Source organism: Harmonia axyridis, chromosome 3 (assembly GCF_914767665.1).
Source record: "Harmonia axyridis chromosome 3, icHarAxyr1.1, whole genome shotgun sequence".
In the NCBI taxonomy this organism is placed as follows: domain Eukaryota; kingdom Metazoa; phylum Arthropoda; class Insecta; order Coleoptera; family Coccinellidae; genus Harmonia; species Harmonia axyridis.
The window spans coordinates 19531416-19558951 of NC_059503.1; the positions used below are offsets into that span (position 1 = coordinate 19531416).

The following is a 27536-nucleotide window of genomic DNA, read 5'->3' on the forward strand; positions in this document are numbered from 1 at the left end:
TAGTCGGAACTGGTGGTGGTGCGCTTTCGATAGCCTCTAATTGAGATAGGTACTTCCGCAAAACCACAGAAATATATGGCACCTATATTAAAGTCGTGTTACTAATTCTTCAGGAGACTGGCGTCTAGGACCTACCTGGTGGTGCCACTGTTTCGGTGTTTACCATACCTACAAATTATAGTTATTTGTGCGAAACATAACTCACATTACCATTTCATAGATTGCACCGAAACTTAACATCATATAAGCTCCATTTGTCCCAGAAATCAACTCATAATTTTATTACAAAAGATACAATTATAACAAAATTCAAATTAACAAAAGGAACATTTCACATTCATTTCTAAAATTACCGAAGATAATTACCATTTGAAGATATGATAGGTACTTATTATTATTTAACATTGACACCTCTCTTTCGGGATTTTTTTCTTTCAATTAAATTCAGCAAAAATTTGTTTTCCTAACCACAACTGTAGGATGATCGAATCTGTTTTGTTTCAATTTCAATGTATTTTCACCCGCTTGAAAGTTAAATTGAAAATATGCATAAAATAATGAAAGAAAATAGATTACAAATTATCAACCATGAAGCTATTTCACCAAAAATAAAATTAACCGATCTGATATCTAATAGAAGATTCAGTGTTTCATTTTTCTATGTGACTCAAGTAATAGCAATGATACAATTTCATAATTAAAAAAATCATAACTTATTCAATTTTTTTTGAAAGGTTAAATTATATTGTGAAAAACATTAGGAGGCGATTCCTGGTCAAAAAATATGGAAGACTTTCATATAAAAGTACCTTTATTCTAAAACAATGGGCTCCTAATCCAACACGAATGCGAAATTCGAATATTTCCTATATTCCAGTCAAGTTTTGTGAAATATTTTCGAAATCAATCAAAAATTCAGATTATTATAGATCCTAGTGACTTTTAAATTGTATCTTGGTAGTTGGTGTGACTAACGAAAATTAACAGATTACAGAATTTGGATATGAATCGTACGTTCAAATTTTGAAATATGTAATTTACAATTACGCATTAAATTCGTGAATAATGTCTGACGAAATCGATTTAACACCACAAGAATTAAGAGAAATTGCGAATAATGTTGCAAATCATTTCAATATATCCAAATTATATTATATTGACTATTATTGACGTGTGTTAAAATTTGATAGGATTGTCAGCATAGACAACCACAAAACGAAAATATAACTGAAAACAATGCTGTAATGAGTTCATTACAGCACTCCTTCAGAACTGTTATGAACTCATATTACGATACTGAAATAGAGAATTTTTTTAGCCTTCCCTTGTTGAGTAACAGCCCCCTGAAGATGACACCGAAAAGTAGTTTTTGATTTGTGAAAAATTCATAATTGTTTTTTTTATATTTATTTTATATTTGTACCCGTTCTCTTCTCAATAAAAATATCGTTTTGGCATCCGCCTATTGGATAAATTTAACATCGAAAGTAATTTCAGTTTCCACAACTCATGAGTATTATCTGTTGATACATTCAAGCGGAGTGGCTTTTTCTACCCCTTGGAATCATAGAGGACAAAATGCCTTCTCGCCCGTATAAAATGTTTTTAGGAAAAAACTGATTTTCGGGCGCCATCTTTTGGGAGCTGTAACTAAGCAGGGGGCTCAAAAAAAAGTTTGAATGAAAGACCCACCCTACATTTTTTCGAAACTATTCATATACATTTTTTCTTTACCATTATGTAGGGAAAATATCATACAAATCACCAGCACTACTTCTCTGTACCTACGTACCTACTGCACTTTGTCAACCCAATGTCGCTAGGTACGTCGTTCTCTGAATCGGACATTGCAGTATATATTTTTACTTTAAAAAAATTCAAGGAATTATTTGCGAAAAGAAAAACGATTATTATTTTCCACTTTTTGACAATCGAAATCATCGACAAAGAATTACGAAATATGACACTAACGATACTTCCATAGCAACTAAGATGTCTAAAAACCAGGTGTATGAACTGATTAGCTTTTGTTTTGCCAATTTTGAGAATATTAGTTGAGCTTCATTATGTCAATAGTAGGTAGCGCTATCAACAAATTAAGATTCTTATTATTTATTATTTACGAGTTTTGTGCCATTATGTACCTATATGTATATCTTTCATTATAGTTATGATCTATGGAAGTAATTCTTGTAATTGAAATACCAATAAACTAATAAACTCTCTCTATTACAAATATTTGAATTCATTCCAGTAAACGTTTCGTGTTTTCTTCAACGACTTTGCACGATCATACTCGGTTACACGTCGCTTTTGATTGGTCAGTATCGGGTTTTAATTAATGTATCCAATCAAAAACAACGAAAAAAAGATGGAAATGACAAGTATGACATTGCGGCGCCGCCACGAACTAAAACTAATATTTTCAATTTGGTCGAATGTCATTGCATTCAAAATTTGACGAGTGCATTCAACATGTCTTTAGACATCTTAATAGCAACGGAGTAAAATTCACTCTATAGTGAAAGAATCAAAACGTCCCTACAAGCGTCCTTCATCTATATGAAGGATGCTTGTAGGGACGTTTTGATTCTTTCAATTTGACATCCTATTCAAAATTGGAAAAATATTGAGTGAAACACGTTGGGAAACACTATTTTTCGTAATTCGCGTTTTTTTACTAATACGCTAATTACGAAAAATGATGCTTTTCCCAACTGGCTGCACAAATAACTATCATCTAATTGAAGTTATATTCCGTATTGAAGTATCAAGATCGAGATGATTCAAAGAATGTTGCCTAAGCCGGCTCTGTGGTGAGCTACCGGCAAGATAGAGGCGGCTTCTTTTCTGGATTGAAAGGTATTTTCCCAACGTATTAATGATTTTTTGCCTTGCACGCGCCTATTTCGAGTTGTTGAACTCTCAAAAACCAGTAGACAATGCCGATAACTTAAAATTCGTGCACCTACAATTGCATTCTGTAGAATTATCGAGCCTAGGGGTTGGAGTACACTTAAACCAAATTGTGTAATTGATGTCATTGTCTCTGATGCTTCCAGAAAACGCTCATTTCAAAAGAATTCCATAATTGTTCCGCCAAGTATCGAACAAAGTGTTGTCTTTGGCTACCCATTTATTCTCAGCTTAGGGCAATACATCCGAATTTCAAACCACAAAATTATCATTGCTCTCCTTTAAAACTAAATGGTACACATAAAATTGCATTTTTGAACCTCATTGCCAATCCAAACTGTTGTTCGAGGAAAATCCCCCCTAAAATTTTTTAATTGACAATGGCTATCTTACCATCAACAATAATTATTTTCGATTTATATCATTCATTTTTTCAATAGGAAAAAACTGTGTTAAAAACAACATTTCAAATGGTGAAAAACTGAGACTCATGGACAAAGCTCAAACTCGCGTTGTGTAATATTTTCAAAACAATAATTTGAATCTTTTGATATGCCTTATGAGTTTATCAAGAGTCTCAGTTTTCATACTGAATTTGTCTATTCACGTGAGAATGGAGCAAATGAAAATAATATGAATAATAATGAAATATTTATTTGATAATAAAATCAACATATGTTATATATTTATTATATAAAATCCATTTTTCTTTTCACTACATAATAAATTTATTAAAATTAATTATAACAAAAATTAGTTAACGATAAAAGATTGCTAAATCATCTACTTCTTAAAGAACATAGTTTTACGAATCCAACTGCTTGATTTTGTGATGGGTAGTTCTTCTTGAGCGGCGTTTGAATTATTTGGTGAATTAGTTGCATAAACGTTTTGTTCTTGGTTAGATTCATTAATATCTACTACTAAACTTTGCCTGCATAATTCCGAGACTGCTGAATATTTATCTTTCTCTTTCCCCTTTCTCATTTTTACTTTTCTAAATTTCGACGCTAAATGACTTAGAGGCGATTTCTTAGAACTCTCCTGCCTCGTATTTCTCGGTAGTGAAACATATTCTCTAGGTTTACCTTCAAAATGTTTGTAAGCATCTGCCACTATATTGATCATACCAGCACTAATGGACTTCACAAGAATCCCAGGAGAAATAGAACTTGTACTTGAGCTGCTATCAACACTAATAGTGCTTAATCTATTTTTTTGAGGGTATTCATAAACCTCTCTTGATTTTATATCCATAGGTGGAGCAGATATAGGTCCAGAGTTCAGAAATTCTTCTTTAGCTTTTCTAATCTTCTGAAGCCTTAATTCTGATGAAAGCCTGGAAGTTGAATATTCTTGAAGATCTGTAGAACGATTTGATTGTTGTGCCGAAGCAGATGCTGCAAATCCTTCAGAAGCTTTTCTAGGTTGGGAAGAATGTTCATACAATTTTCTTTGTATCAAATTGGTAGCACTACAAGATTTTAATATACTTTTCTGTCTTGAGACCTTAATATCTGATTTCTCTTTCTCAATATCTTGTACTAGTTTAATACCGTTATTTTGTATATGTCCTTGGCTCACAGATTTGTGGATTTCACGTTTAGTAGCAAGTGGTGAAAGTTTGATAATTTCTTCTTGGTATTTTTCTGTTTGAGCTTTGACTCTTCTTTCAGCAGTTGGTGATCGCCATGCTACTGGAGAAGCAGATCCACTGCTACCTCCTGATTTATTTATGGTGTCCTGTTCTGAAATCTTCTGCTGGTATTTGTTCAGCATTAATCGGATACTGGGTGACATGTCTTTCAAGTATTTTTTTTGAGGTACTGGAGATGATGGTAGAGGTGGTAACCCAGTAACGCTAGAACTATGAACAAGGATATTTGGTTTATCAGGTTCCTCTGTAGTTGTTATTTTATTTTCAAGAACATTATTTGACATTGTATTTAAAGATTGATCTTCAGTATCGACTTTCTGAATGTTGTTATCAGTATCTTGCAAACTTCTTTCAACTAGAGGGGTAAATAATTTTCTAGTAGTTTTAACAAAAATGGTAACTGGGGAATCAGACGATGTCACTCGAGTTGGCGAATCAGGATAGGTTGCTTTTGTCACTGCAGGAAATATATTAGTGTTCTTGAGGTCACTTCCTTCACTTTGTTCTAGTGATTTTGTTGATCCTTCAGAAATTGTCCTAGATCTCAGCAGTTTGGGAAATTTCTTTTGTTCAGGTGCTTTTTCTTCCTCCTCATCTGAGTCTTGCAAACTTCTGCTTCTGATGCTTTCAACTCGATATCGTAGTCTTTTCTTGATAGCTCCCTGACTTTGCATGTTTTTTGTATCTAACTTCGAGGATGTAATAACTTGTTTGTCACTGGACTCACTATTTTGTGTACTTGTAGTACACTGTGATTCGTTCGAAGATTTCTCACAAACTATTGATTTCATTCTGCATAGTTTTCTCTTTTGAGGAGCTATTGAATCTGAAAATATTTTGTCTTTAAAATATTGGCAATCAGGTACCCTTATTCAATTAAATAAACACACCTGAAGCAGCACAAATATAACTCAGATGTCTACGTAATTCTAATAGTTTGCACTTCATTTCCTCAATTATCTCTTGAGCGTGGAGTTCATCGAAGAACTGTTTCTTTTTTTCTTCACTTGTCCTATTGTCAATTTTGGTATATAATCTTTCAGCCTGGAACAAAATGATATATCAATTTATTATAAAAAAAACTCAAATTGACTTGTTCACCATTGAAAGCAGCTCTGTCGATATATCTTGAACAACCTCTAAAATGTCACTTATGGGATGAAATTTATCTTTTTGACTCTCCTTAGATAGGTTTGATATAACTATTGTGTTTTCTTCCTGCAAACTACATAATTTTTTCAGAAGATTTTTGATCAATTTCTTTTGTTGCTCACAAATTTCCTGAAAATATTTATACTTATATTTGCAATGGAAATAATTATTTCGAAATATCGTACCTTTATTTTGACGACACCATCCGCTTCGCCTCTTATTTGTATTTTTCTGAAAATAATTAACAAATTTGATTTCCCTTGGATTATATTCTCAACTTGATTATTACCTTATTTCGACCTCATTCTCTGAAACAGATCTCAAGCTGTTCAATGTTTCTTCAATAAGCCTGTAATTTAACTGAGCTCGCGCAGACTCACTTCTTCTGACTTTTGGAGTCAAACAAACACTAAAAATAAAAGAATGATGACATTCAAAGATAAAATAGTTGTGAAGATAGCAAAACTAATTTTAGATAGTGGGGACTAGTAATAACTCAATGTGTCAATTAAAGGGTATAAGACACTTCAGGCTCCAGTTGTCTTTTGATTGACAATTGAGTGAAAGGTCTGTTATCAGACAGTACTGAACATCAATTTGATATTACCACAAAGCTCGCATTTCTTCGCATTGGTATACTGGGTTATGTTGCTCAAAGATGTTCTTCAACGGAGATGCTGTTTCTTCAACAAAATCTTCCACTTCAACAATCAAAGCTTCGGGCTCATCTCCATCAGTTTCATTATTTTGGCGGGGCAGATAATCCAATGATGAGGTTTTTGAGTCTATCATACAATTGTTTTCGAGTTCTTCCATGTCGTTCAGAGATAGACTAGAAGGCTGACTGATTAACGGACATCCTATATTCACCCCTGATACCACGATGCTATCCACTGATCTTGATCGATGTAGGGGAGGATTCTGATCTGAAAAGAGTGGAAAAATATCTTGTCTGTCTCAAATTTGATCCCGTTTCGATCTGTATACAGGTGGTCCAGATTTGGCGTTAAATAGAATAACTTTTTTCATGAAAAAAAGTGACGTAGCTATTGAAATGCGATGATCCTTTTCCTATCGAAAATCTACACCACTGTATTTTTTTCGAAAAAATTATTTCATTTCTCAAATCAAGAGAGTTTCATTGTATTGTTTTGAATTTTTTCATAGAATGTACCGTTTTCGAGATAATAATCGAGTACAAATCAAACACTATACACAAAAATGTTCAAAAATTAATTTTTCAAATTTTCCCATTAGTTATAAAATGAAAATACAAAAATTGGCGTACTTTATTAGATCGAATTAAATTGAGCATTTCAGTAAGAACATTCATCAGATATCTACTCAAAAAAATCATTTTTTTTGTCAGTGTCTGATAAATGTTCTCACTGAAATGTTCAATTATCTGAAAGCGATATAATAAACAACGGCAATGTTTGTACTTTCATTCATCACTAATGGGAAAATTTGAAAAATTAAATTTTATAGATTTTTGTGGATCGACAGAAAATAAAAAAAATACTTAATAGAGAACAAGTACTCGAAAGCAAAATATTGATTTTCTTTTCATGTTTTATATAGAGATGGAATTTTTCATAATCGTGTTCAACCTGAAGATTTAACAAAGTATAGTTGGATGAAAATTTTTTACAAATGGTGTAAACGAGAATAAATTGAATAATTTTTAAATCTCACGGAGGTTCAGTTATTATCACATTTCTCCTGAAAATCATGAATATTGATATTTCTAAACTATCTAGAATATTCGACCTACGTGATATATTTTTACCTCCTCATGAAAATTTATGTTTTTGATCTATTTCAGTCAAGTATTTGAGATGTGATTCATCTTCATTCACTTATAACATAATTTGTTAACACTCCAATTTGAATCAATCTCGAATAATTTTCGTAATTATTCAGAATAAGTGTATCGCAAATCCGTTTGATCTATCTAGTTATAATATACTTGATATAAGTAATAAAATGATCAAGCCTCGAGTTCAATGTGAAAACATAAAAATCTCACCTTCTCCATTGATTTTCACTTTAGGAATTTCAGCCTTTGGATACTCAGGACTCAAGAAAGCAAAGGTTGAGGATTCTGGTCCTATTCCCCGAGACTTCTCCCATTCATATAATTTTTGAGTGAACTTTCTCGATATTCCTTCGAACTTATAGAATCCAGAAGGTGTATGAACAAGAATATCCTTTTTGTGCCCTCCTATCACTGATTTCCTCAATTTTGATAGTCTGTAATAAAACAAAAAAACATGATTGTTGTACATGATTTCATGGTTATCATTGAAAATTAACGAAAAAAAGGATGAATCAATTGCGTAATAACACGATTAATTAATTTATGATTGTTAGTTGAAGTTGAATCAAAATAAATCTGTGCTCTTACTTCTCTTCTTTTTCCATGAATTTTTGTCGTTCTCTTTCAAGCCTAATTTTCTCTTTTTCAATCTTATTTAACTCTTTTTCATACCACTGCAGTTCTTTATCTTGAGATGTTTTAGCTCCTGTTCTAGAATCCATTCGTTGGAAAATGGGACTTGGAGTTTTGTCGCCTACAGTTTTTTTATCACTTTCATCGCTTTTATATCCTGCGGCTTTGATTTGCTTCCATTCCTCTAACTTCTTCTTGAATTCTTCAGATATCACTGGTATTTCGACATGAGGAGCTTCTGAAGTTTTTGGGCACTGCATTGATTTCCACCTAGGTGCATCGCCCAGTTTTTTAGTGCTCTTCCTCACAGAGGATTTCTTGATTTTCTCCCATTCTTGGAGTTTCTTCTTGAACTCAGGTGGTAGATTCTCCTCACTCGTCATTTGGATATTGCTCTTGGCTTTTGTTGGTTGAGATTTAATCTTTTCCCATTCTTCTATTTTCTTCATGAACGCTGGACTGGATTGGCTGGGTTCATCAGAAATACTTCCGGACTGGACAGGTACAGCCGGTGATGCTGCATTTTGTTTGATTCTCTTCCATTCGATGAGTTTTTCTTGAAACTCTAAGCTGAGTTTTTTCTGTAAATTCCTGTAGTTCCTATTTATTTCAGACTGTATTGGATCTCTGCTGTATTTTTCCAATTCATCTGAAGATTGAGATAACAGTAATTTTTTCTATTATGAGGAATTCAATTCAATAATCGTTGTGAATTGGTACTACCTACCTTTCAATCCTGAATCAGAATTTCCTTCAATACTAGGTAAAAATGCTCTTTTAACCTTCGTCCATTTTGAAATTTTTCTGGACTCAGTTTCATCCATTTCCTGAGAAAGAGATAACAATGGTTATTAAATTCTGAATTCAAGGTGTATCAATTCTAATGCTAATGAATATGTACCAATAATTTCTTGAGAATTCTGCTCAAAAGGCAACCGATGGAAAGGGGAATACATTTTGTTTTTTTTGGAATGAAATGGTGAAGATATAAGAGCCCAATAAGATTAAAAAAAAACAGATTGTATGTTTTAGCAGAAGGAGTTGGAAAATGAGAACAGCGAAAGCTGTAGATAAACAATCAGATGTAAATATGTATATAAATAAAATAAATAAAGATAAAACTCAAACAAGCTATAGTGATTTCCTTACCAAGTGGTCATCGTTGCTTTTGTATCTTTCTCTAACTACCAGTGGTATATCATTCTCACATGATTCATCCAGCCTTGCCGAAGATGTTGCATTCGAATTGGGAAATGTTTGTGGTTTGTTATCTTCGAACACATCTTCATTGTCACTGCAGAATTCTATATCTATCTGGATGTCATCACTGTGGGTGCTCATCCTGCTCTTTTTTCTTACAGGATTTCTAGTGTTAATCATATCTTTCATCCGAGCCCACGGCGTTCTATGGGATCTTTGACTTGAACGTGGAGATATGTTGGGATCTTCCTGAAAAAATGATTTCTTCAATACTATTTGATACGAATTTAAAAGTTATTAATACCTTGGAATGTGAAGAGTATATATGAGAGTGTTCATCGTCTGAACTTCTGAGGTCTTCATAAGGACTTCTTCTACCTGAAAGAATCAATTTTTTTCCATAAATGTGTTTATCCATATATCAGAAATTAAATATTCATCATTTCTTCTTCAATAAACATAAGTGAGTTTAAAACTTTTTGCTTAAGTTCATCCTAATGATAGTGACAAAATTGAATTGAAAACGAAGGATGCAGCAAATTTATCTGTGTTATGACTATGTTGAAAATTTATTGAGATTATTCGTCCAGAAAAAACTTTCCTATGAAATATGATGATGAGAACCAGAAAAAACAGGTGTTTCATGTATAACTTCGAAATCTCCTATCAATCCATTCTTTCTCTTGCCATTTCACTTTACAACATGCTGGCAAACATTCAATAATATCAATTATATCCGCGCATTAGTTCTATGGATTCTGAGAATCTGCGAAATGTTATTAACAGTGAAGTATAATGTTTGAAAAACATTGCGAAAAATCGTAGGAAATGAGAGAATGTTGGAATCCACTTATTATCATGCATTCTTCTAACTGAATGGCGCTATAATAATCATATAAATAGATTCACTTCATTGTCTATTTATATCCTTCCCAACTGGCTGAGCGGTGAAAACTTTTTATTTTACTCAACCTGTATGTCACTGAACGAAAGTATGTTGTTTCAGAAATAACTGTTATGTTTCCTATATACCTGAATTCTCATTTATTAAATAAAAAGTACAATGCATCAAATTGATGAAGGTGTTTGCTTAAATGTGTATTCCATTAGCAATGTTTGGTAGCATCTGAAAGCTGAGTAATAACATCAATTTATTATGTGCGTAAAATGTCTGCCAAAATAAATTATTCGCTAGTTATTCTTATTGAAGCTGACAATCAAAAAATCATAAGCCATAAATTTTTAAATTTCTGCTAGCACTGTTAGCACATAATGAGTGATGAGACTTTCATAGTCTATCTTAAAGTACTATAAATATAGTAAACACTGGAACAAGATTAGAGAGATCTTGAGCTTGAAGTATTGAAATATTATACTCGAAACAATAATTTGTTTTTCGCATTTTGAAAGGGAATTCAGAAATTTATAAAATCGTTGAAAAATTCCAAAAAGCTCTACCACTGGCGAGAAACTTTTTCATGCTAGTTACTAATATATCAATCGCACTATTTGAGATTAAGAATACGATTATCTTTCTGAATATTTTCTGAAAACGTGGTTGCTCTATATGTCGATGATATTCTTTACACCAACCATGTGTTGGATATCAAATTGACATCTGATGAATAGAATATGCTCCTATAAATATCTATATGTTCACCTATATCGATTTTACATGTCAGAGATTTCCTATTCGTTCGAATTTTTATTTTCAAAATATTTTCTCTTTTTTAGTAAATAATCTGTGAAACTGAACTTTTGCATGTCCTTATGTTGTCTTAATGATTCTAAAGAATTTTTAGAATTATTTTTGAGATATTGCGAAGGATATTTCCAATCTTTCATCTATCACAAAATTTGAATGAGCTTTCGTGTCCTTATTTTAAAAGTGGAACCCTCCAAGTGACAAAATAAAGCTTCGTAATGAATCCATATAGAAATTCATATGGAAAAGAAGCTTATCGCAATGATTTTTTATCTTGATATACGTTTTCAGTAAAAACCAAAGACTGAAAAATAAAATGATCAAATCAAAAGAATTGGATTAGTATAATATTTCCACTGCAAAGTAGAATCACTAATAGTTCAGCAGTATTAATAATGAGAAATGGACACACAAATCCCAGATTTCAAACTGGTAGTATAATTTTGAAATCTTTCTACGAGACATTCTGTGATGAAAGAATAATAATAGATTAAAGTGCGAATATCTCAGTATTCCCTTACAATGTTTATGTTTTAATGAAAACGAATTCTTTATAATATGGGTGTGCATGATTCATGCAAATATGATACATACATAAAAAAACACCAGTGGATATTGATGTTTATGCGAAACATTATATTTCACTGGTGTTCTTTTTTATGTAGGTATCATATTTTTAGTAGGTATGATCTTGCTTCATATATCGTTCTTTATCAAATTTATAACTCACCTGATCTATGGAAGTTTTCATTAGAAGAAGCACTCGAAAGTGAGCCTGGTGTTGAGATTTCTGCAGCTCCAGAATCAGAGGGACTATGGCCAGGATCATCGTTCGTTGACGGAACTCTTAAATATCTAGCGACATCACTAACTCCACTATCTAAAGATTTGGTTTCACCAACAGTAGAAGAAGCCTTTTCCCACTTGAATGCTGCTTTTACCCGCGTCCATTTGGATACTTTCGAAGATTTTTTCACATTATCCACACACAACGAGGCTCTGCGTTGCTGATCAGCAACTTCAGCAGTTTCCAAACCAAAAGGCTTCTCTGTAGCAGAACAACTCCTATTCCTATGTCTTCTCATTATGGACTGTCTCAAAGAACCTTTGTGTTTCAAAGGTTGTTTTGGTTCTTGAAGGATAGATTCCAATATCGTCTCTGCAAAAGCTGTATCTTTATCCAGTTCTGGACATGAATCATCTTCCGGTAAATTTTCCACTTGTCGGTACATTTTTTCCATATTGTTGAGATGTTCCAAATCACGTATTTTCCTATGTAACTTTGCATTTTGAGCTCTCAGTTCCAGCATTTGCTCCATGAGTTTGTAGAGTCTCTCCAAATGATCGAAGGCATCTTCCGCTATCAATACAGAAGCAAGATGTGACGTTGATCTTGAGTAATTTGCAGTATGTTTCTGTAGTTGATCCAGATATTCAAGGAATACTTTTTCGGAGCAACCTTCGTTTTGGTCACCCCTAGGATCAGGAGGTGGTGTTGGAAGCTTGACCTTTTCATACTTTCTCCTGGATTTCCTTGCATTTTGAATTGGTGAAGTTGAAGTGAGTTTTGCTGTACTGTTCGAAGTTGATGGAATGTTTTCACTCATGATCAGTTACATTATCTGGATAAATGCTTGTGGATACTTGTCTAGAACATATGGTGGGATTTTCGAATCGAATTGGAATAAATTTCGATGTGCAATGAATTGTTTTGCCTTGATAACGACAAAGAGTGAAGTGTAAAAGTTAATCGTATCAAATGAAATGTTGTGGTAAAACATGCAGAATGAAAAAATATAATTTGAGATGTAAACAAGACCAAAAAAAAATCGTATTTTTCGAAATAACAAAATAGATTTTTAAAATTCGATGTATATCAACTGAAAATACTTTCTGTTCACTTAAAATGATTCTAAATTCTCATCAAAGTTCTGAAGAAATAGCACTATATAGCTGAGTAGACAATCAACTTACGATCTCTCTGGAGCTCAGTTATCCTGTAAGCACTACATGTTTAACCTAACTTTTTTGGCAACAAACACGTCCGGTAGGAAGAGATATGTTGGCAGAGCGTCTGTATGGTAGACTGACCTGATGCGCCGCGACGTTAGTCGTCGTGATATACTTAGAATGAACGAATGATCCCAATACAGATTACGAGGGGCGCTCTGGAGCAAAGTTGACGTTTTGGAGGATGAATGGAACTTCATTCAATTCCGAGTGTTAGGTGTTACTTCATCGATATTTTTGAATTGCATTATCACTGTTCTCTAGTTCACAGGGTTGTTCCAGTATTCATTTCGTTATAAACTTCGTTTTCTATGCAATCCGTAATGTAACGACCATTCATTTAAATTCGTGGACAAGAGTGCTGTGAGGAAATTAGAGTTGATTTTCTGTGACTTCGTGTAGCGCTTAGCTTGTACCATATCACTAACTTTTGTTTATACTTCGAATCTAGGAAGAATACGGTACAAGCTAAGCGCTACTTATAATCACAAAAAATCAACTCTAATTTCTCCACAGCAATCTTGACCACGAATTTTAATGAACGCTAGCATTATAAAACATAACTTCAAAATATTGAAAAAATTAATACTCTAAAATAGTTATTTATGAACCATGGACATATGTAGACTTTTATATCATACCAGATAAAAACTGCATCCACATACTCGTACATATTTGAGAATTCTTTGAATTTGATTTTATCATGATGAACATTGATACATTGATATTCTATGAAATGCACTATCGTTGCTATAAAAAGACTGTCAAACTTCAAATGTAAATAAAAAAAAACTAAAGAAAATTGAGAAATGAAAACTTGTTGAAAATAATGATCAAGAAACTCCTTTGACAAAGATCGCCAAAAGTTCTTTATAGTTCAATTATTTAATGGTGAAGAAAACTTTGGTCGTAAATAAGGATATTAACAACGGTAATTACAATATTTGAAGTAAGGATAGAAAGATAATGTGCCAAGAATTTACAGAATTCTGGCTAGAGAAGATGTTTATTAATTCATATTCGACGTATTTAGTGTATGTTGACGGCAATAACTTGTCAATATGCTAATTATCTACGTAAAAGATGAAAAGTTAGGTACTTTGATAATATACCAGACACAAATACAGTTGAGAAGTGCATTTTCGGAATTATTGAAGATGTGAATAGATGATACGAGAATACATGTCTGTACTTCATCGAAAGTGTCCAGACAAAAGCTTTTTCTGATCTATAGACAAGGCTGTTGTACTAGATAACCAGTTGAAAAAATCATTTGGCAAAATTCCATATATCATTGTGAAATATCTGGATTTGTGTAATCCTGAGAAATATGCAGGTCACTGTCTGCATCAGCAACTCTTCTGGCAGAAAGTGGGGTCAGTATGACTTAGCTGAAAAGTCATATCTTCAAAAAATGCGTTTCGAGAATGGTTGCAGCCATACCTTCCGAGTCTGGTTGTTCTTTATTGAATTCCAGTAACCAGAACATGAATGATTGTTTGCTGCAGACAATATAACGTTCACGAATTGCCAATTTCATATCAATTTCAATAAAAAAATATTGGAAGTGTTCATAATATGTTATATTTTGTTAATACCACTTTTTGTATCGATATAATTTTTTTTTATGATTTAGGTACTTATTATGCTCAAGGTTATGCTTAATGATGGATTGGCTCCTAGATAATAAAATCAAAATAACAAACTGGTATGACATCAAAATACTTCTGTTTTAGTTACATAATTTATCATTGGTATTTCTAGTCAATTAAATCAACTGATTTTGTGAACGGCATGATTCAAAGTATAAAGCTTTGAAGGCAGAAATGTTTCGAATCATTAATTTGACAAATTAAACTAATAAACGAGTACATGGTTGTGGAAGAAGTCTCGGCGTGATCATGTTGACTGGCCTTTGAATAACAAATTTTATTTTCTATGTCGTGAAAAGATCGAAGACAAAAAAATTTCGGATGCACCCAGTATATAATCCAGTTGTAACTGTAGTAGTTATATTCGTCGATTTGGAAATCATTGATCTTATTTGTTTACAGAATGTTGGTATATCCCACATGTTCATCGACGCGGAGTTTACTGAAGGCGCACATAATTTGAGAATATTTAAGTAGGTATGATGAGAATTTTTTCTCGAATAAAATACATAGCGTGTTTATCTCATGCATCCTGGTATTTTTTTTTCAACATTCGTTTCCTGAAATGATAGACCTCTTATCTCGTCATTTGGGCCAGGATTGGTTCCAAATAATAGTAAGTCACCTTCAAGAGTTATCCAATTACTCTAACGTTCCACTAACTTTTTAAAACGTTTTTTGTAAAAAGTTTCGTCTGTAGGTTCGAAATGGGCTACAACCTAGCCAATTACTTTTTCCTTGTAGCCAAATTTCTTTTACTCAAAAATCCAGTAATCATTGAGAGCCTGATCTGGAGAATGAGCTGGGAGGTCAAGCAGTTGGGAGTGCATGTCGTTCAATTTGTAAGAGAATTTCTTTCTTTTGTATTTGAAGATATGTTCCTTAAATTTCTGTACCACATAGAAGTACAACTTTGCTTCCGCCGGAATTCGAGGCTTTATTAAAAAAAATGGGTATACATTTATGATTCAAAGTATTGTCCATCGCTGGCTTTTACTTTCTCACATCGTTTGGGCATCGATCCAATTTTTAACTACTTTATAAGACAGAAAGTGCTGGTCAGCCAAGCCAGTGTGATCGAAAAAAGTGATAGTCCGAGGGTGCAACATCGGTAGAATATGGTGGGTGGGTTAGGACTTCCAATCTCAATATTTCCAAGTATGTCTTGACCACTTTCGCAACATGAGGTCGAGCATTGTCATGCTGTAAAATCTTATTGCGGCCGTTTGTTTTTCAACGCTCGGCTCAAACGCACTAATTGCGTTCGATAACGATCGCCTGTGATTGTTCCATTCGGTTTCAACAACTCATAATACACTACGCCGAGCTGGTTCCATCAAATACTGAGCATGACCTTGGAACCGTGAATATTCGGTATGGCCGTCGACTAGGAAGCATGGCTGGGATATCCCCATGATTTTCTACGCTTGATGGGATCATCGTAATTAACCCATTTTCGTCTCCAGACACAATGCGATGCAAAAATCCCTTCCGTCTTTGCCTTGCAAGCAGCTGTTCACAAGCAAACAAACGCTGTTCAACATCGCTCAGCTTCCTTGTTTATGAATCATTTCCATGACATTCAGGCGTTTTTGAATTGGCTTATTGCGTCACTTCCAATGATCCTGACAATTCTTGTTGCGTTTGTCAGGTGTCTTGATCAAGTAGTGCCTCCAATTCGTCATCTTCGAAAACCTTCTCCCTTCCACCGGAATCGAAGTCAAAATAACCGTTCTTGAAGCGTTGAAACCACTCTCGGCACGTTTTTTCACTAAAAGCGGCCTGCCTCACCATAGGTATTTGAGTGCATTCGATGAGCCTCTGCCGCAGATTTCTGTATATTAAAGCAGAAAATTAAAACATCCCGCAAATGACGAGAATTTTGGGTTGAACCTATCGACTTCGAGTGACCAGAGTGTTCAGCATCGTCGGTGGTTCTTCGACCATGTTTAACCGTTGTTTTCAATAGAGCAGAGTCTCAGTAACACTTATCAAGCCATTGCTTTCATTGCACAGTATTTTTTCCCATAAAAAACAGCGAAACTCGTTTTCATCAATTTTTCAAACTACAACAAATGTATCGTCCCTCAACATTCAAGATCTCGATACTAATTCAACTGTATATTCGGAAATTTTGACAAGCAAAGTTTAAAACTTGGTACCAACAAGAAAAAGCGTGGTACTCTCGCTCTGTGAGAATCATCTGTGGGCCAGGACCGGGACGTTTTGAATGACGTGGTATTACATTTTATATGTAATTTTCGTATCTTATCGATGCTGACGTATATGCTATGCTACTATACAAACTTTCGATACATATATACAAAGATATAAAAGACTTTTGATAGAAACATAATTCGAATAACATTATTGAAGAGCACTCTTGCTATATCAAAATGTATTTATTCCAACTGAGAAACTCCTTTTATCATATCTGACAGATTTCGATATGTTTATTCGAACTAAATAATATTCGTAAAGTGGGAATTTTGAAGGACACGTAAATATTAGTTATACATGAATATTCGGATACAGAAAAACATCTGACATTGGAGTTACACCATTTCAGAAGACTTTATATTTTCATCTTCTGAAGTGCATGTTGCTCTGATGAAACCGACGATGACCCATTTTTCCTGGCCATCTGCGTTATATTGAAAAATTGTTTGTTTTATCGTGTAACGAAAATAGTAGTTCTGCCGCTCGAATATATCGAACTCAATCTTATTATTGGATATTCGCGAAATGCAGAAAATAGTTGTTGATCGAGAAAGAGAATGGATTTTTGTGGAATGAAAATTCTCGTAATTTACATGTTTTGATTAGTTGTCAGTGAGATTCATTTAAAAGCGATAAATTCCTTCCAATGTTTACGTTGGATAGAATCTGTAAATGAAATTTGTTCGATGATTTATCTGCTGAAAATGAATTCTGGTCAAGAAGGGACGGAATAACCAAAAAATATTTACATCAATCTAAAATCTGGCAAGGTTCGCTTGTTTTCATGTTCGACCTGAATCTAAACATTTATCGATATAAACAGCAGTTGAAAAAAGACTAACTTGGTGAAAATAATATTTATGTCGTTCTAAATTGTGAAATTGATAGTCATGATATGCTATTTCCTATTCAACCATAGGATGTTTTTTCAGTTCTGGAAGGAAGTAGGTGAGCACAACTGCAGCTGAAAAAAGTAAATCAATTAGGAACATTAATTTCTAATTGATAATAATTATTCCAGAAAAGAGTTTAATTTGATAACTGTTAAGATATTCATGCACTCATGACATTTGGGTCTTATCTCAAAAATCCACTATGTCTTTGAATACTTTCTACTATAGAAAGAGGAGAATGTTCTTTATCAACTGGTAAATATTAGGTGAAAATTTTAAGATCCATGAAACTTCGATCCTTCTTTTCAGTTTAAATATTGCATTAAAAAAACAAAAAGAAATCATATAAACATGTATACAAATGGGTATTCGATGAATACTTAGAAAAAATTTGAGTGTTATAAGTTGCTTTCATTTTTCAGTATGGTTGTGGAAAATTTCCTTCACATTATGGTGTCTGGTGTGATCGTCTTCTTGGTGAAGGTGCTCCATATCAATAAGTTTTCAGTTCGTTATAAAATTTCTGAAGTCTAGTTTTTGGAATTTGTCTGAGATTGGTTTTATGTTCTTCAATATATGGAGCTAACGAATGGTTGGTATGTAGTCTGTATATTTGGTATTTGAAGTACTTTTTTTCGGTCTCTACTCCCATTTTGGCAACCTGTCAATCAAAACTCGATTTGCTGGTCCCCCAGACTCCTCACGCTGAGGCGATGGTCAGGTTGGCCAACGTAATTTTTCTTTCTTTCATTATTATGCAACAATTAAATCATGCTCTTTGGTTTTCATGTAGACATTATAAGAATTGGACACTAGATTGGAAGATGTGAAGATCAAGATCGCTGTTAGATCTTTGATCTACAGATTTCGGTCATCATGTTTAGTCGTTCAATTAAATCGTATTGGGTGTAGCCCATTTTAGATTTTTCTCATTTTTCAATCAACATTTCAAGATCGACAGGTAGACGATACGTTATAGTAGACACTTTCAGATCTGGAACTTGCATAAAAGGTACTAAACGTGGTACTAATGGTGATTTCTTGATATCTAGAAGATGGGCTTCATTCTCCTCTCTCTATATATTTTGTCAGTTGAAGAAGTTTAAACCAAAATACGAAAATGTTTTGACATAACAATATAAGCAACTATTTTGAGAAAAAATGAACTACAAACCTGATACTGTCAATCCAAGAGCAATATAGGTCAACTGGCAAGGCATATACCATAAAGTACAGACAACACAAAATATAAAATTCGGGTAGAAATTGATTACACCAGCTGCAGCTCCTCTGAAAAAAATCTTTTAATAAAAAGTTCTTCAATGGTCTTTATCGAAACTTTCATTATAGAGTAAGAAACGATGAACGACAAAATTATGTCATATTATAAAAGCTGAAAGTAGGGATAAGTAAAAAAGGCTGCTAAAAAATTTAGACCATCGTGGTTCTGGCAGGAAGAGGTTGGTAAAGATGCATAATATTGAAATCCAATTACATCATAAGTAAAAAAGCTGAAAATAATATCAGGTACAAGTTGTTTGGGTGACTAGAAAGGACAGATATTTTCCTTAGTGAAAACCGCCTGCTAGACAATGTTGCTGTGTGGATGTATCCAATTGTCGAAGATCTCATCAAAAATGTGTCCAATTGTGTAGAATTTGTATAGACAATGATGGTATTAGCACTGGATAGTTTGAACCATGAATATGCCAAAAATACTTTCATAAAATGATGCAACAATCAACTTCTCTTGAATTCAGATTCCTGATTTTGCTAAATAATAATATCATCAAAAACTCGTGATCAGTTTTGCCAGACAAATTATTGATATAAATTATTTAAAATTATGTCAAATTTTGACAAATTTCGTAGGCAATAGTTTCTACCAGATGCCATAAGGATCATAAGAAAATAGCACAGTTTACTTACACCTACTTTCGTAAATTTCAGCTTTTATACTTATTACAAAAATTATTCCTTAGATTTGTGAACTTTATGATAGAGTTTTCACTATGTAAAGTCTATGTCATTTGGGAAAACACATTTTGGTATTTAGAATTTCAGCTTTTGTATTCTAATATAATTAGGTCGTAATTTCATACAACTTTATCACTCACTACCTGTCAAAGCCACGAATATCTAAATTTTTCTGTGGCCATTCCTATCTGAACCTGTTAGGAACATTATGAATAGAAACTTTCAGCTTTTATACCATGACGTAGGTAAGTCTGACGTCGATAGAATCTTAGACTATCATATGCAGAATTGGGAGTAGTATATAAAGCATACGAAAAACATCTTATTTTATATGAATTTATGTCATCTCTTTCTCCTCACCTGGCAGCAGTTGGATAAGCTTCGACTTCCAGTATATCCAAGACGTGCAGAGTGACAGAAAATCCGCCAAGAAAAATGGAACACAGCACGCATTTGACATAAAATCCTCCCTGTATCCAGAAAGTCAATTGCATATCCCAGTAAGATATGCTGTAGGCAGACATCGAGCACGTTACCAAGCCAACGACTAAAAAAAATATAATGAGAAAATCTGTTTATCACAAATTGTAATGGATCTTGTTGAAAGTTGAAATTGCAAAATCAGCTCGTGAAACTGAGAATATGATTACAAATCTAAGCGTGTTATTGATGCTATTTCTGTTACGGAAATTATAAATCAGGAATATTGTTTCGTTTTAGTCACGTCTATTATGTTGAGTTCTGGAACTAACTGCTTTGTGAATTCGAAGATCACTCTGCGAAAAGTTGAAACTCTTAAGCCGGGCTGTTGGAAAAAACTCCAAGTTATTAGACGTAGGTGAAGATATAATATAAATTTGAGGTTTCATCTAAATATTATCAAACAATAGAAAATTTCTATAGAAAAAGTATTCATCTGTTTGAAAAATCAGAATATACCTATATGGGGCAAATTATATAGGAATATAATATAGAAAATAGAAGAGCAGATATATTTCTCTCGAAGTAGATTGAATATCCTTGAAGATTCAATTCTATATTCTTTGAATTTTCTGCATAATTATACTCATCCAAATCTTCAAGATCATAATGACGAGAATTCAATATAGTATATAGTATGAATCACCTCTAGTAACTCAATTTTTCTTCGTTTTATTGTCTCTCAGATTCTTAGAAGGTTTGTGATGGAAACAATTATTGTCATCGAAATAAGAAATTGAACTTTTCGAGCACTCTTTCATTGATCAGATCATTCCGTCACAATGAATTACAAGACTTACTCTCAAACGAAAAGATCTTGAAACTATAGATTATCAAGGTTGGTTATTATCTCGAAATTCGTTAATGGGAAAAATTCTGATTAGGGGTTCCGTAGATATGGTCTTTCGAAATTTTTTTCTCCTGATAATTTCAAACCTGAAATGATATTTAATTGGAATATTCCATAATTTGAAATTCATGCTGATTGCGTCACCAAAACCAATGGAAATTGAAAAAGATTATCAAAAAATTGTGACCTGATATTTACGTGACCACAAAAACAACGAAGTTGAGATTTTCCATGCATATTAATTAACAATATTAATCCAAGTCTTAATTTCGTGTTGACAGCGTCATCACAACAATAGAAAATTAAAGCGATAAAACTAAAGAAAGGACCTGATATTATAACAACAGAAAAAATCGGGTTGAGATTTTGCTAGTATTATGCTATGTACCTAAACCTAGGTACATAGAATAACAATTTCAAACTTCTTACGAACTACGTTAAAGAATTACCGAAAGTGGAACATGAATGAACTGCTGGCTACAAGTCAGTTCTTTTCTCATTTTTTTTTTAATCAGTTGGTAATATATCAAGTGATAACTGGTGTTGAGAAGGAGTATGTGAAAAACATTTTCTACAGAAATTAATGATTATTCTGGTGAAGCATTTCAAATTCATACAATTACCTAACGTGAACACTCTTCCAAGTTTGTCGATTGTGATGAATACGATGATTTGTCCGATGAGGATATTCAAAGCCAAAAACATGAAAATGACAAACAACATCATATCTGCTACTAGAATACATTTCTGTCCCACAGGCGGAAAAAGATGTAATATTTCATGACCAATGACTTCGCAGGTTTCATTTCGCATCATGAGTGCCTTACTAAGCATCAAATGAACAGGAACAATTCTGAAATAAATGGGAAAAATAGAACAAAAATTTCATTTTCTTGAAGCTTAAATATTCTGTCGAAGTAGTTTGTTTTTGATATACAGGTAAACTATGAACATGAAACAGTATAGTATAGTATGAGTTTCAGTTCAAGTTTTATTTGGAGGGAGATATATTGCGATTGCAAAATTCAAGCGGAAAGAGTGATGATTTTCCAATTATTTTTAATGATGGGTGAATGATTGAGTGGTAGAGTTTCTGAAAGGGTTTAGCTACTTTCCATTTCTAAACAGTAATATGGTCTTTGTTCAATATCTTCTTTACATTCTATTATAATTGAGTTGTTATTTTATTGCACCCCAACTTCATTATCTGCGAATAGTCTCTAGACAAGAAGGTACTTGTAAGGAAAGGTCCTGGTCCTTTTTAATGGCCTTCAAGCTTTCCACCAACCTGTAGACTTTTAATGAACAATTCATTATTGGAGACAAATGAGGCTCTAATTATGAATTCTATTAGTAATCCAAGCCTTCACTAAGTTGAGTAGATACATGGGCGCCCGCAGAAATTTTTCTCAGGGGGGGCAAAATGAAAATTATTGAAAAACGATAAGGCGTCCATGATTGTCATTGAAAACCGGAAAATTGTTGAGAATCCATTACTCTCCTTTTTTCCATGCCCTCTGAATTGAGAAAGTAATATTGAGGATGTTGTGCTGAAAAATGGGGCAATCAAAATCTCAGGGGGGGCCATGGCCCCCCCTGGCCTCCCCCTGCGGGCGCCCATGAGTAGATACAATTGGATAGTTATTCCAGTGATAAATTCTTGGAGAATTTCTTAAGTTTAATCATAAAATTTATGAGTTGTAATTGATATTGAGAATGAATGAACTAGATACTTAAGTCGTGTTATACAAAAATCAAATTCCATGAATTCTTTTCATATTTCATACTTGCCCATTGAAAAGAAATATCCTCATTATGATCAACGTGACGGTGGTAGAGATGAACCTTCTTTTGAACAACAAACAGACTGTTTTAAACATACGACGTAATAGCAGTCGAATCTGTTCACCACAGTTCAATGGCTGCGGCTCTGTGTTTATTTGGAAATCAGAAATAATATCTTTAAGGTCTTCCTCTCTGTGCTGTAAATCAAAGGTTGATTATTTTTTTGTTGTGAAATCGATGTAAGCCAATGATGTATGACCGAAGATTTATTACATCGGATAGTCAATCGAAAAATATGTGAGTTCGACTACAGATTGAATTTGTAAGAAAATTTGATTTTAGGCCTAGGTATGTATGTATCAGTGTTCTCGAATTTTCAAAAATAAAATTCTTATGTTTCCGCAAAAAATTGTTTGAAATAGAGAGAATTATTTCTTCAAGTAAGTAGACCTAATTGGATGGAGAAGGAATGAACAAAGAACCCAAATTAAAATCAAGATCATAATTTATTGTCATCAATTCCGAAAAAAAAACATAAACTTCACTTTTTCAAAAGACAAGTCAGTAAGTCACCATTTGAGAACATTATCTTGGATAAGGAAATGAAAGAGGAAAAATTGGGTACTACATTCCAATAATTCTACAACAGCTCTGAGTTCAACATAATCTCTTTTTTCTGCATATGTTCGAAGTAAGCATACATACTCGAGTTTCATCAAAAGAGAAGTTTACATCTGTAGGAAATATTATGTGAACTTACTGGCCATGTCTCACTATACTTGGACTTATTGATAGCATAGAATAACTTGAGGGACGACTGTGCAAGGTCGAACTGTTTCCGAAAGAGTCTGTATCGTGGACTAGGCTGAACGAGTGCTGTAACACAAGCCACTATAATGTTACAACCTCCAGCGACAGCAAACATCAACCTCCAAGCAGTCAATCTCATATCACTTCCCCTATGATCAACAACTGCATGATGAGACAATTTCCATGCTGATGCTGAAAAAAGGATAACGTTCTACCTCTTTCATAAAATCCATTGAACTTACCTATAGCAAACAAGTAACCAAGGGTCCAAAAGAAGGAAGGTGTCATGAGATGTCTACCTCTCGTATGTTTAGGCAAAATTTCAGCAAGATGTATTCTTGAGGCGTGGGTATTAGCTTCCAATCTGAAAAACCATCAATGATTATCCACAGCTGTTTTATGATAATCTCTCATTCCTTGAATAAAAATGATATTTTTGCCTTCTTTGAATTATTGTCAAACTTAATCAAATATGAATATGAAAGCTTCACCCAGAACCTAAAATGAACATCGCCACAGATAATGTAGAGCCAGTATGGGCAAAAGCTGCTAAAAATGTACTGCAGAATACCATCATCAGACTATTAGGTAATAACCATAGTCTTCCAGTCACATCTGATGCGGTGTTCAAAAGAAAACCTCCAATGGCTTTTCCTGAGGAATACAACTAATCAAGAATAAATAATGCCGGATGTGTATAGTTACCAAAAAAGAAGCACATGTCTACAGTCAGGATGGTGGCCTCATTTATAAAAGGATCGCAAGTTCCTAATGGTAAAGCAAAAGACAAAGATACGAGAGCTACTGCCTGACAAAAGCTGCATGCAGAAACAACTCCTATCAAAACTTTGTAGTAGAGTCCCCAACCTTGAAACAAGTTAAATTAAAAACGAGAAAGTGATAATAATGAAAATAGTTACCTGTTTCTTGTAGGATATCTTCCATAGTAACTCTAGATGGATCAGCATAGACTCTTGCCATATTTGAGTAATTCTCTAGACAAAACAACAATTAAATTTGAATTATGGAACTAGAAAAGATCAGAATAACTGTCATTTAGTTATTTCATGCACAAATGTCATACTCCCGAACTGCCAATGTACAGTGCATCCCATTTTGGGTGAGACAGCCAGGTTTCTCGCTTGTTATTTAAGATTGAGCCTTGCGGTTTTCACGTTCCTGTCCTACTTTTTCGTGAAACTCAAGTTGGTCTAACCAGATTTTTCATAACTGTTTCCGTTCAAGAGATACAGGGTGATTTTGGAAATTGAGACTTTTCGGACACTTCCTTTATCTCCGAAGTTATTAGAAATAATGCTAAGGTAAAAACTACGTCTGAATCAGAATTCTGCGTAGAATCCAGTGACGTACTCAATTTTTTTTTCGGGGTATGGTTTTTGAAGATTTAACACAAACCTATATTTTTTTTTAATGGAACACCCTATATATAATTACTTCGTTGAATTCGTTATTTTTTTTCCTTCTAAACGATGTATGATACCATATAGGTAGGATGTGCAGAAATGTTAAAAAAATACTAAAACATCAAATAAGGATGATTCTTTTGTTAATAGGTAATGGATTTCCCATATAAAAGAAGAATCAATTGGATAATTTTCATTTGTAATTTTTATTCATTGTCGAATAAGCAAACAAAGATAACACACTCATCAATAACATGATAAACAGGACGTAGGTACCTACCTAATAGCAACAAATAAATAATACAAAAATTTATAAATATTGCATAATATCTTACAGATTAAACTGTTCAAATTGCTGTCCATTTTCCCCTAATACATAATTGACAAAACTTTCCAATACGCCTGAGTGCATTTAATATTATAAAAGGGCGGTTTTGTAAATCCTGATGTATTAGAGAAAATGGACAGCAATTTGAAGAGTTTAATCTGTAAGATATTATACAATGTTAATGAATTTTTGAATTACATATTTATTTGTTGCTATTAGGTAGGTACCTGCGTTTTGTTTTTCATGTTAGTGATGAGTGTATTATCTTTGTTTGCTTACTCTACTATAAATAAAAATGGAAATTATTCAATTGTTTTTTTTATTTCAGAAATCCATTGCCCATTAACAAAAAAATCGTAATTATTTAATGTTTTAGTGTTTTTTTAACATTTCTGAACATCCTACCTACATAGTATCATACATCATTTTGAAGGAAAAAAAATAACGAATTCAACGAAGTAATGATATATAGGGTGTTCCATTAAAAAAAATATAGGTTTGTGTTGAATCTTCAAAACCATACCCCGAAAAAAAAATTTGAGTACGCCACTGGATTCTACGCAGAATTCTGATTCAGACGTAGTTTTTACATCACCATTATTTCTAATAACTTCGGAGCTAAATGAGGTGTCCGAAAAGTATCAATTTTCAAAATCACCCTGTATCTCTTGAACGGAAACAGTTATGCAAAATCCGATTAGACCAACTTGAGTTTCACGAAAAAGTAGGAAAGGAACGTGAAAACCGCAAGGCTCTATCTTAAATAACAAGCGAGAAATCTGGCTGTCTCACCCAAAATGGGATGCACTGTACAGGAAATCAGAAAATCATAATTCGTTCGATATTTATTCAACCTTTGAAGGGTTTCAAGGTAGATAATAACATCGTTTGAAGAGAAGTTTATTTGGTAAGTAATACAATTCTTTTATTAGATTGATTCTATGCACAGTTCTTCTAAAGAATTACGTCAATTCTTTCTTAAGGGGATCATCTTGGGCACCCTAAAAAAAACAAGATCGATTGATTGATGGCGAGTAATTTTTGACATAAGTTGTTGAAGAGGTAGATACATTTTAATATAAACCACCATTTTCAAATATTCAAATCAAGAAGAATTAATATCTCTACCTAAGAAACGTCCTCGCCTTCAGAGCATAAAAAAAACTTCCCTATGACAACTGCAAAACTGTAGAATAAGTTGTTGTTCCTAAGCAGAACAATGTCATTCTGATGACTTGTCTGTCACAAATAAGCAATGTTCCCAGATGAATACTTCTTATACATTAAATAATTGCAATTAAATAACATATTACTCAAAGAAATTGCCCCACTTCCTCAATGAAAAAAAAACCATTTCATCAACAGAAAATTTCACTTCAAGATGAAAAAAAAATCATCATTCGCATAAATTGTAGGCATGTAACCGAAATTAAATAGGTTGCGGTCGTCCCTTACGATTCGAAATCGGTATTTCCGCCCAAATGACATGTATTAATCGTAGAGAGTGGATTCAGATCTGGCAGAGAGCAAACCACCCACGGTGCACCGCACACCAGTCGAATTCGCATCCCTTATTCGTTTACCGACATGAAAGAACTCACGCAATGCAATAGATTCGAAACGAATTACGAATAAAGGAGATCGAATGATTTTTGCATTGTTTTACAAATTCAGCAGCGGGCAATACGTCCAAATCGAATCTACATTCGGCGCGTTCGAATGGACCAAAGATCCCAGTTTTCTATTGAGAATCTAGAATGTTTCCAATAATTAATGGTGGTATTGATCGAGATTTTCAATCTTACAATCTTACATGGATTGAAGAATGTTTTTTTCATTGTTACAATACAATATTGCCGATTGCCGATATTCCTGTTGACACTTTTGGCCGAATTTGAGTGCCATCTTTATTTTAGCTTATTGTAACGTTACAATTGCCCATGAGACTCTAAAGACTAATTTCTAGGGGTGGTTTGGCTTATTTGGCAACAAAACTCCTACCCAGGTTTCTACAAATTTAATAAA

The 27536-nt window shown here is 33.4% G+C and overlaps 2 protein-coding genes across 4 annotated transcripts; both read right to left on the bottom strand.

Annotated features, from left to right (window-relative positions):
• Positions 1-3552: 3552 nt before the first annotated feature.
• Positions 3553-13323, bottom strand: LOC123675222. 2 transcript variants are annotated; one of them, XM_045610545.1, is made up of 13 exons: positions 13057-13323; positions 11813-12730; positions 9682-9755; positions 9327-9626; positions 8905-9004; positions 8133-8826; positions 7755-7978; positions 6333-6651; positions 6015-6134; positions 5911-5956; positions 5675-5854; positions 5464-5617; positions 3553-5414 (listed from the first exon to the last, which is right to left on the bottom strand). In XM_045610545.1, the coding sequence occupies exons 2-13, from the start codon at positions 12687-12689 to the stop codon at positions 3700-3702; spliced, it is 4803 nt and encodes a 1600-aa protein (XP_045466501.1). In that variant the 5' UTR covers positions 12690-12730; positions 13057-13323; the 3' UTR covers positions 3553-3699. The 2 variants fall into 2 exon arrangements, with proteins under 2 accessions (XP_045466501.1, XP_045466502.1); XM_045610546.1 differs by having other exon boundaries at positions 3553-5399; positions 13057-13321.
• A 4483-nt stretch (positions 13324-17806) lies between these two features.
• On the bottom strand, positions 17807-24838 carry LOC123675053. Of its 2 annotated transcripts, XM_045610291.1 has the most exons (10): positions 24680-24838; positions 24465-24626; positions 24251-24413; positions 24002-24123; positions 23710-23951; positions 22956-23146; positions 21788-22017; positions 20195-20381; positions 19032-19147; positions 17807-17928 (listed from the first exon to the last, which is right to left on the bottom strand). In XM_045610291.1, the coding sequence occupies exons 1-10, from the start codon at positions 24738-24740 to the stop codon at positions 17870-17872; spliced, it is 1533 nt and encodes a 510-aa protein (XP_045466247.1). In that variant the 5' UTR covers positions 24741-24838; the 3' UTR covers positions 17807-17869. The 2 variants fall into 2 exon arrangements, with proteins under 2 accessions (XP_045466247.1, XP_045466248.1); XM_045610292.1 differs by lacking the exon at positions 24680-24838 and having other exon boundaries at positions 24251-24426; positions 24465-24595.
• Positions 24839-27536: the final 2698 nt, after the last annotated feature.

What these genes read in the sequence shown, in the direction of transcription:
- LOC123675222 (XM_045610545.1), bottom strand. Translation starts at nt 12,689, where the DNA reads ATGAGTGAAAACATTCCATCAACTTCGAACAGTACAGCAAAACTCACT. An exon ending in GAAGAAATGCGAGCTTTGTG is followed by an intron (nt 6,135 to 6,332) that starts GTAATATCAAAT and finishes TTTTATTTTTAG; the next exon opens with TGTTTGTTTGACTCCAAAAG. An exon ending in ATGGTGTCGTCAAAATAAAG is followed by an intron (nt 5,855 to 5,910) that starts GTACGATATTTC and finishes AAATATTTTCAG; the next exon opens with GAAATTTGTGAGCAACAAAA.
- LOC123675053 (XM_045610291.1), bottom strand. Translation starts at nt 24,740, where the DNA reads ATGGCAAGAGTCTATGCTGATCCATCTAGAGTTACTATGGAAGATATC. An exon ending in AGATATCCTACAAGAAACAG is followed by an intron (nt 24,627 to 24,679) that starts GTAACTATTTTC and finishes ACTTGTTTCAAG; the next exon opens with GTTGGGGACTCTACTACAAA. An exon ending in AGACATGTGCTTCTTTTTTG is followed by an intron (nt 24,414 to 24,464) that starts GTAACTATACAC and finishes TGTATTCCTCAG; the next exon opens with GAAAAGCCATTGGAGGTTTT.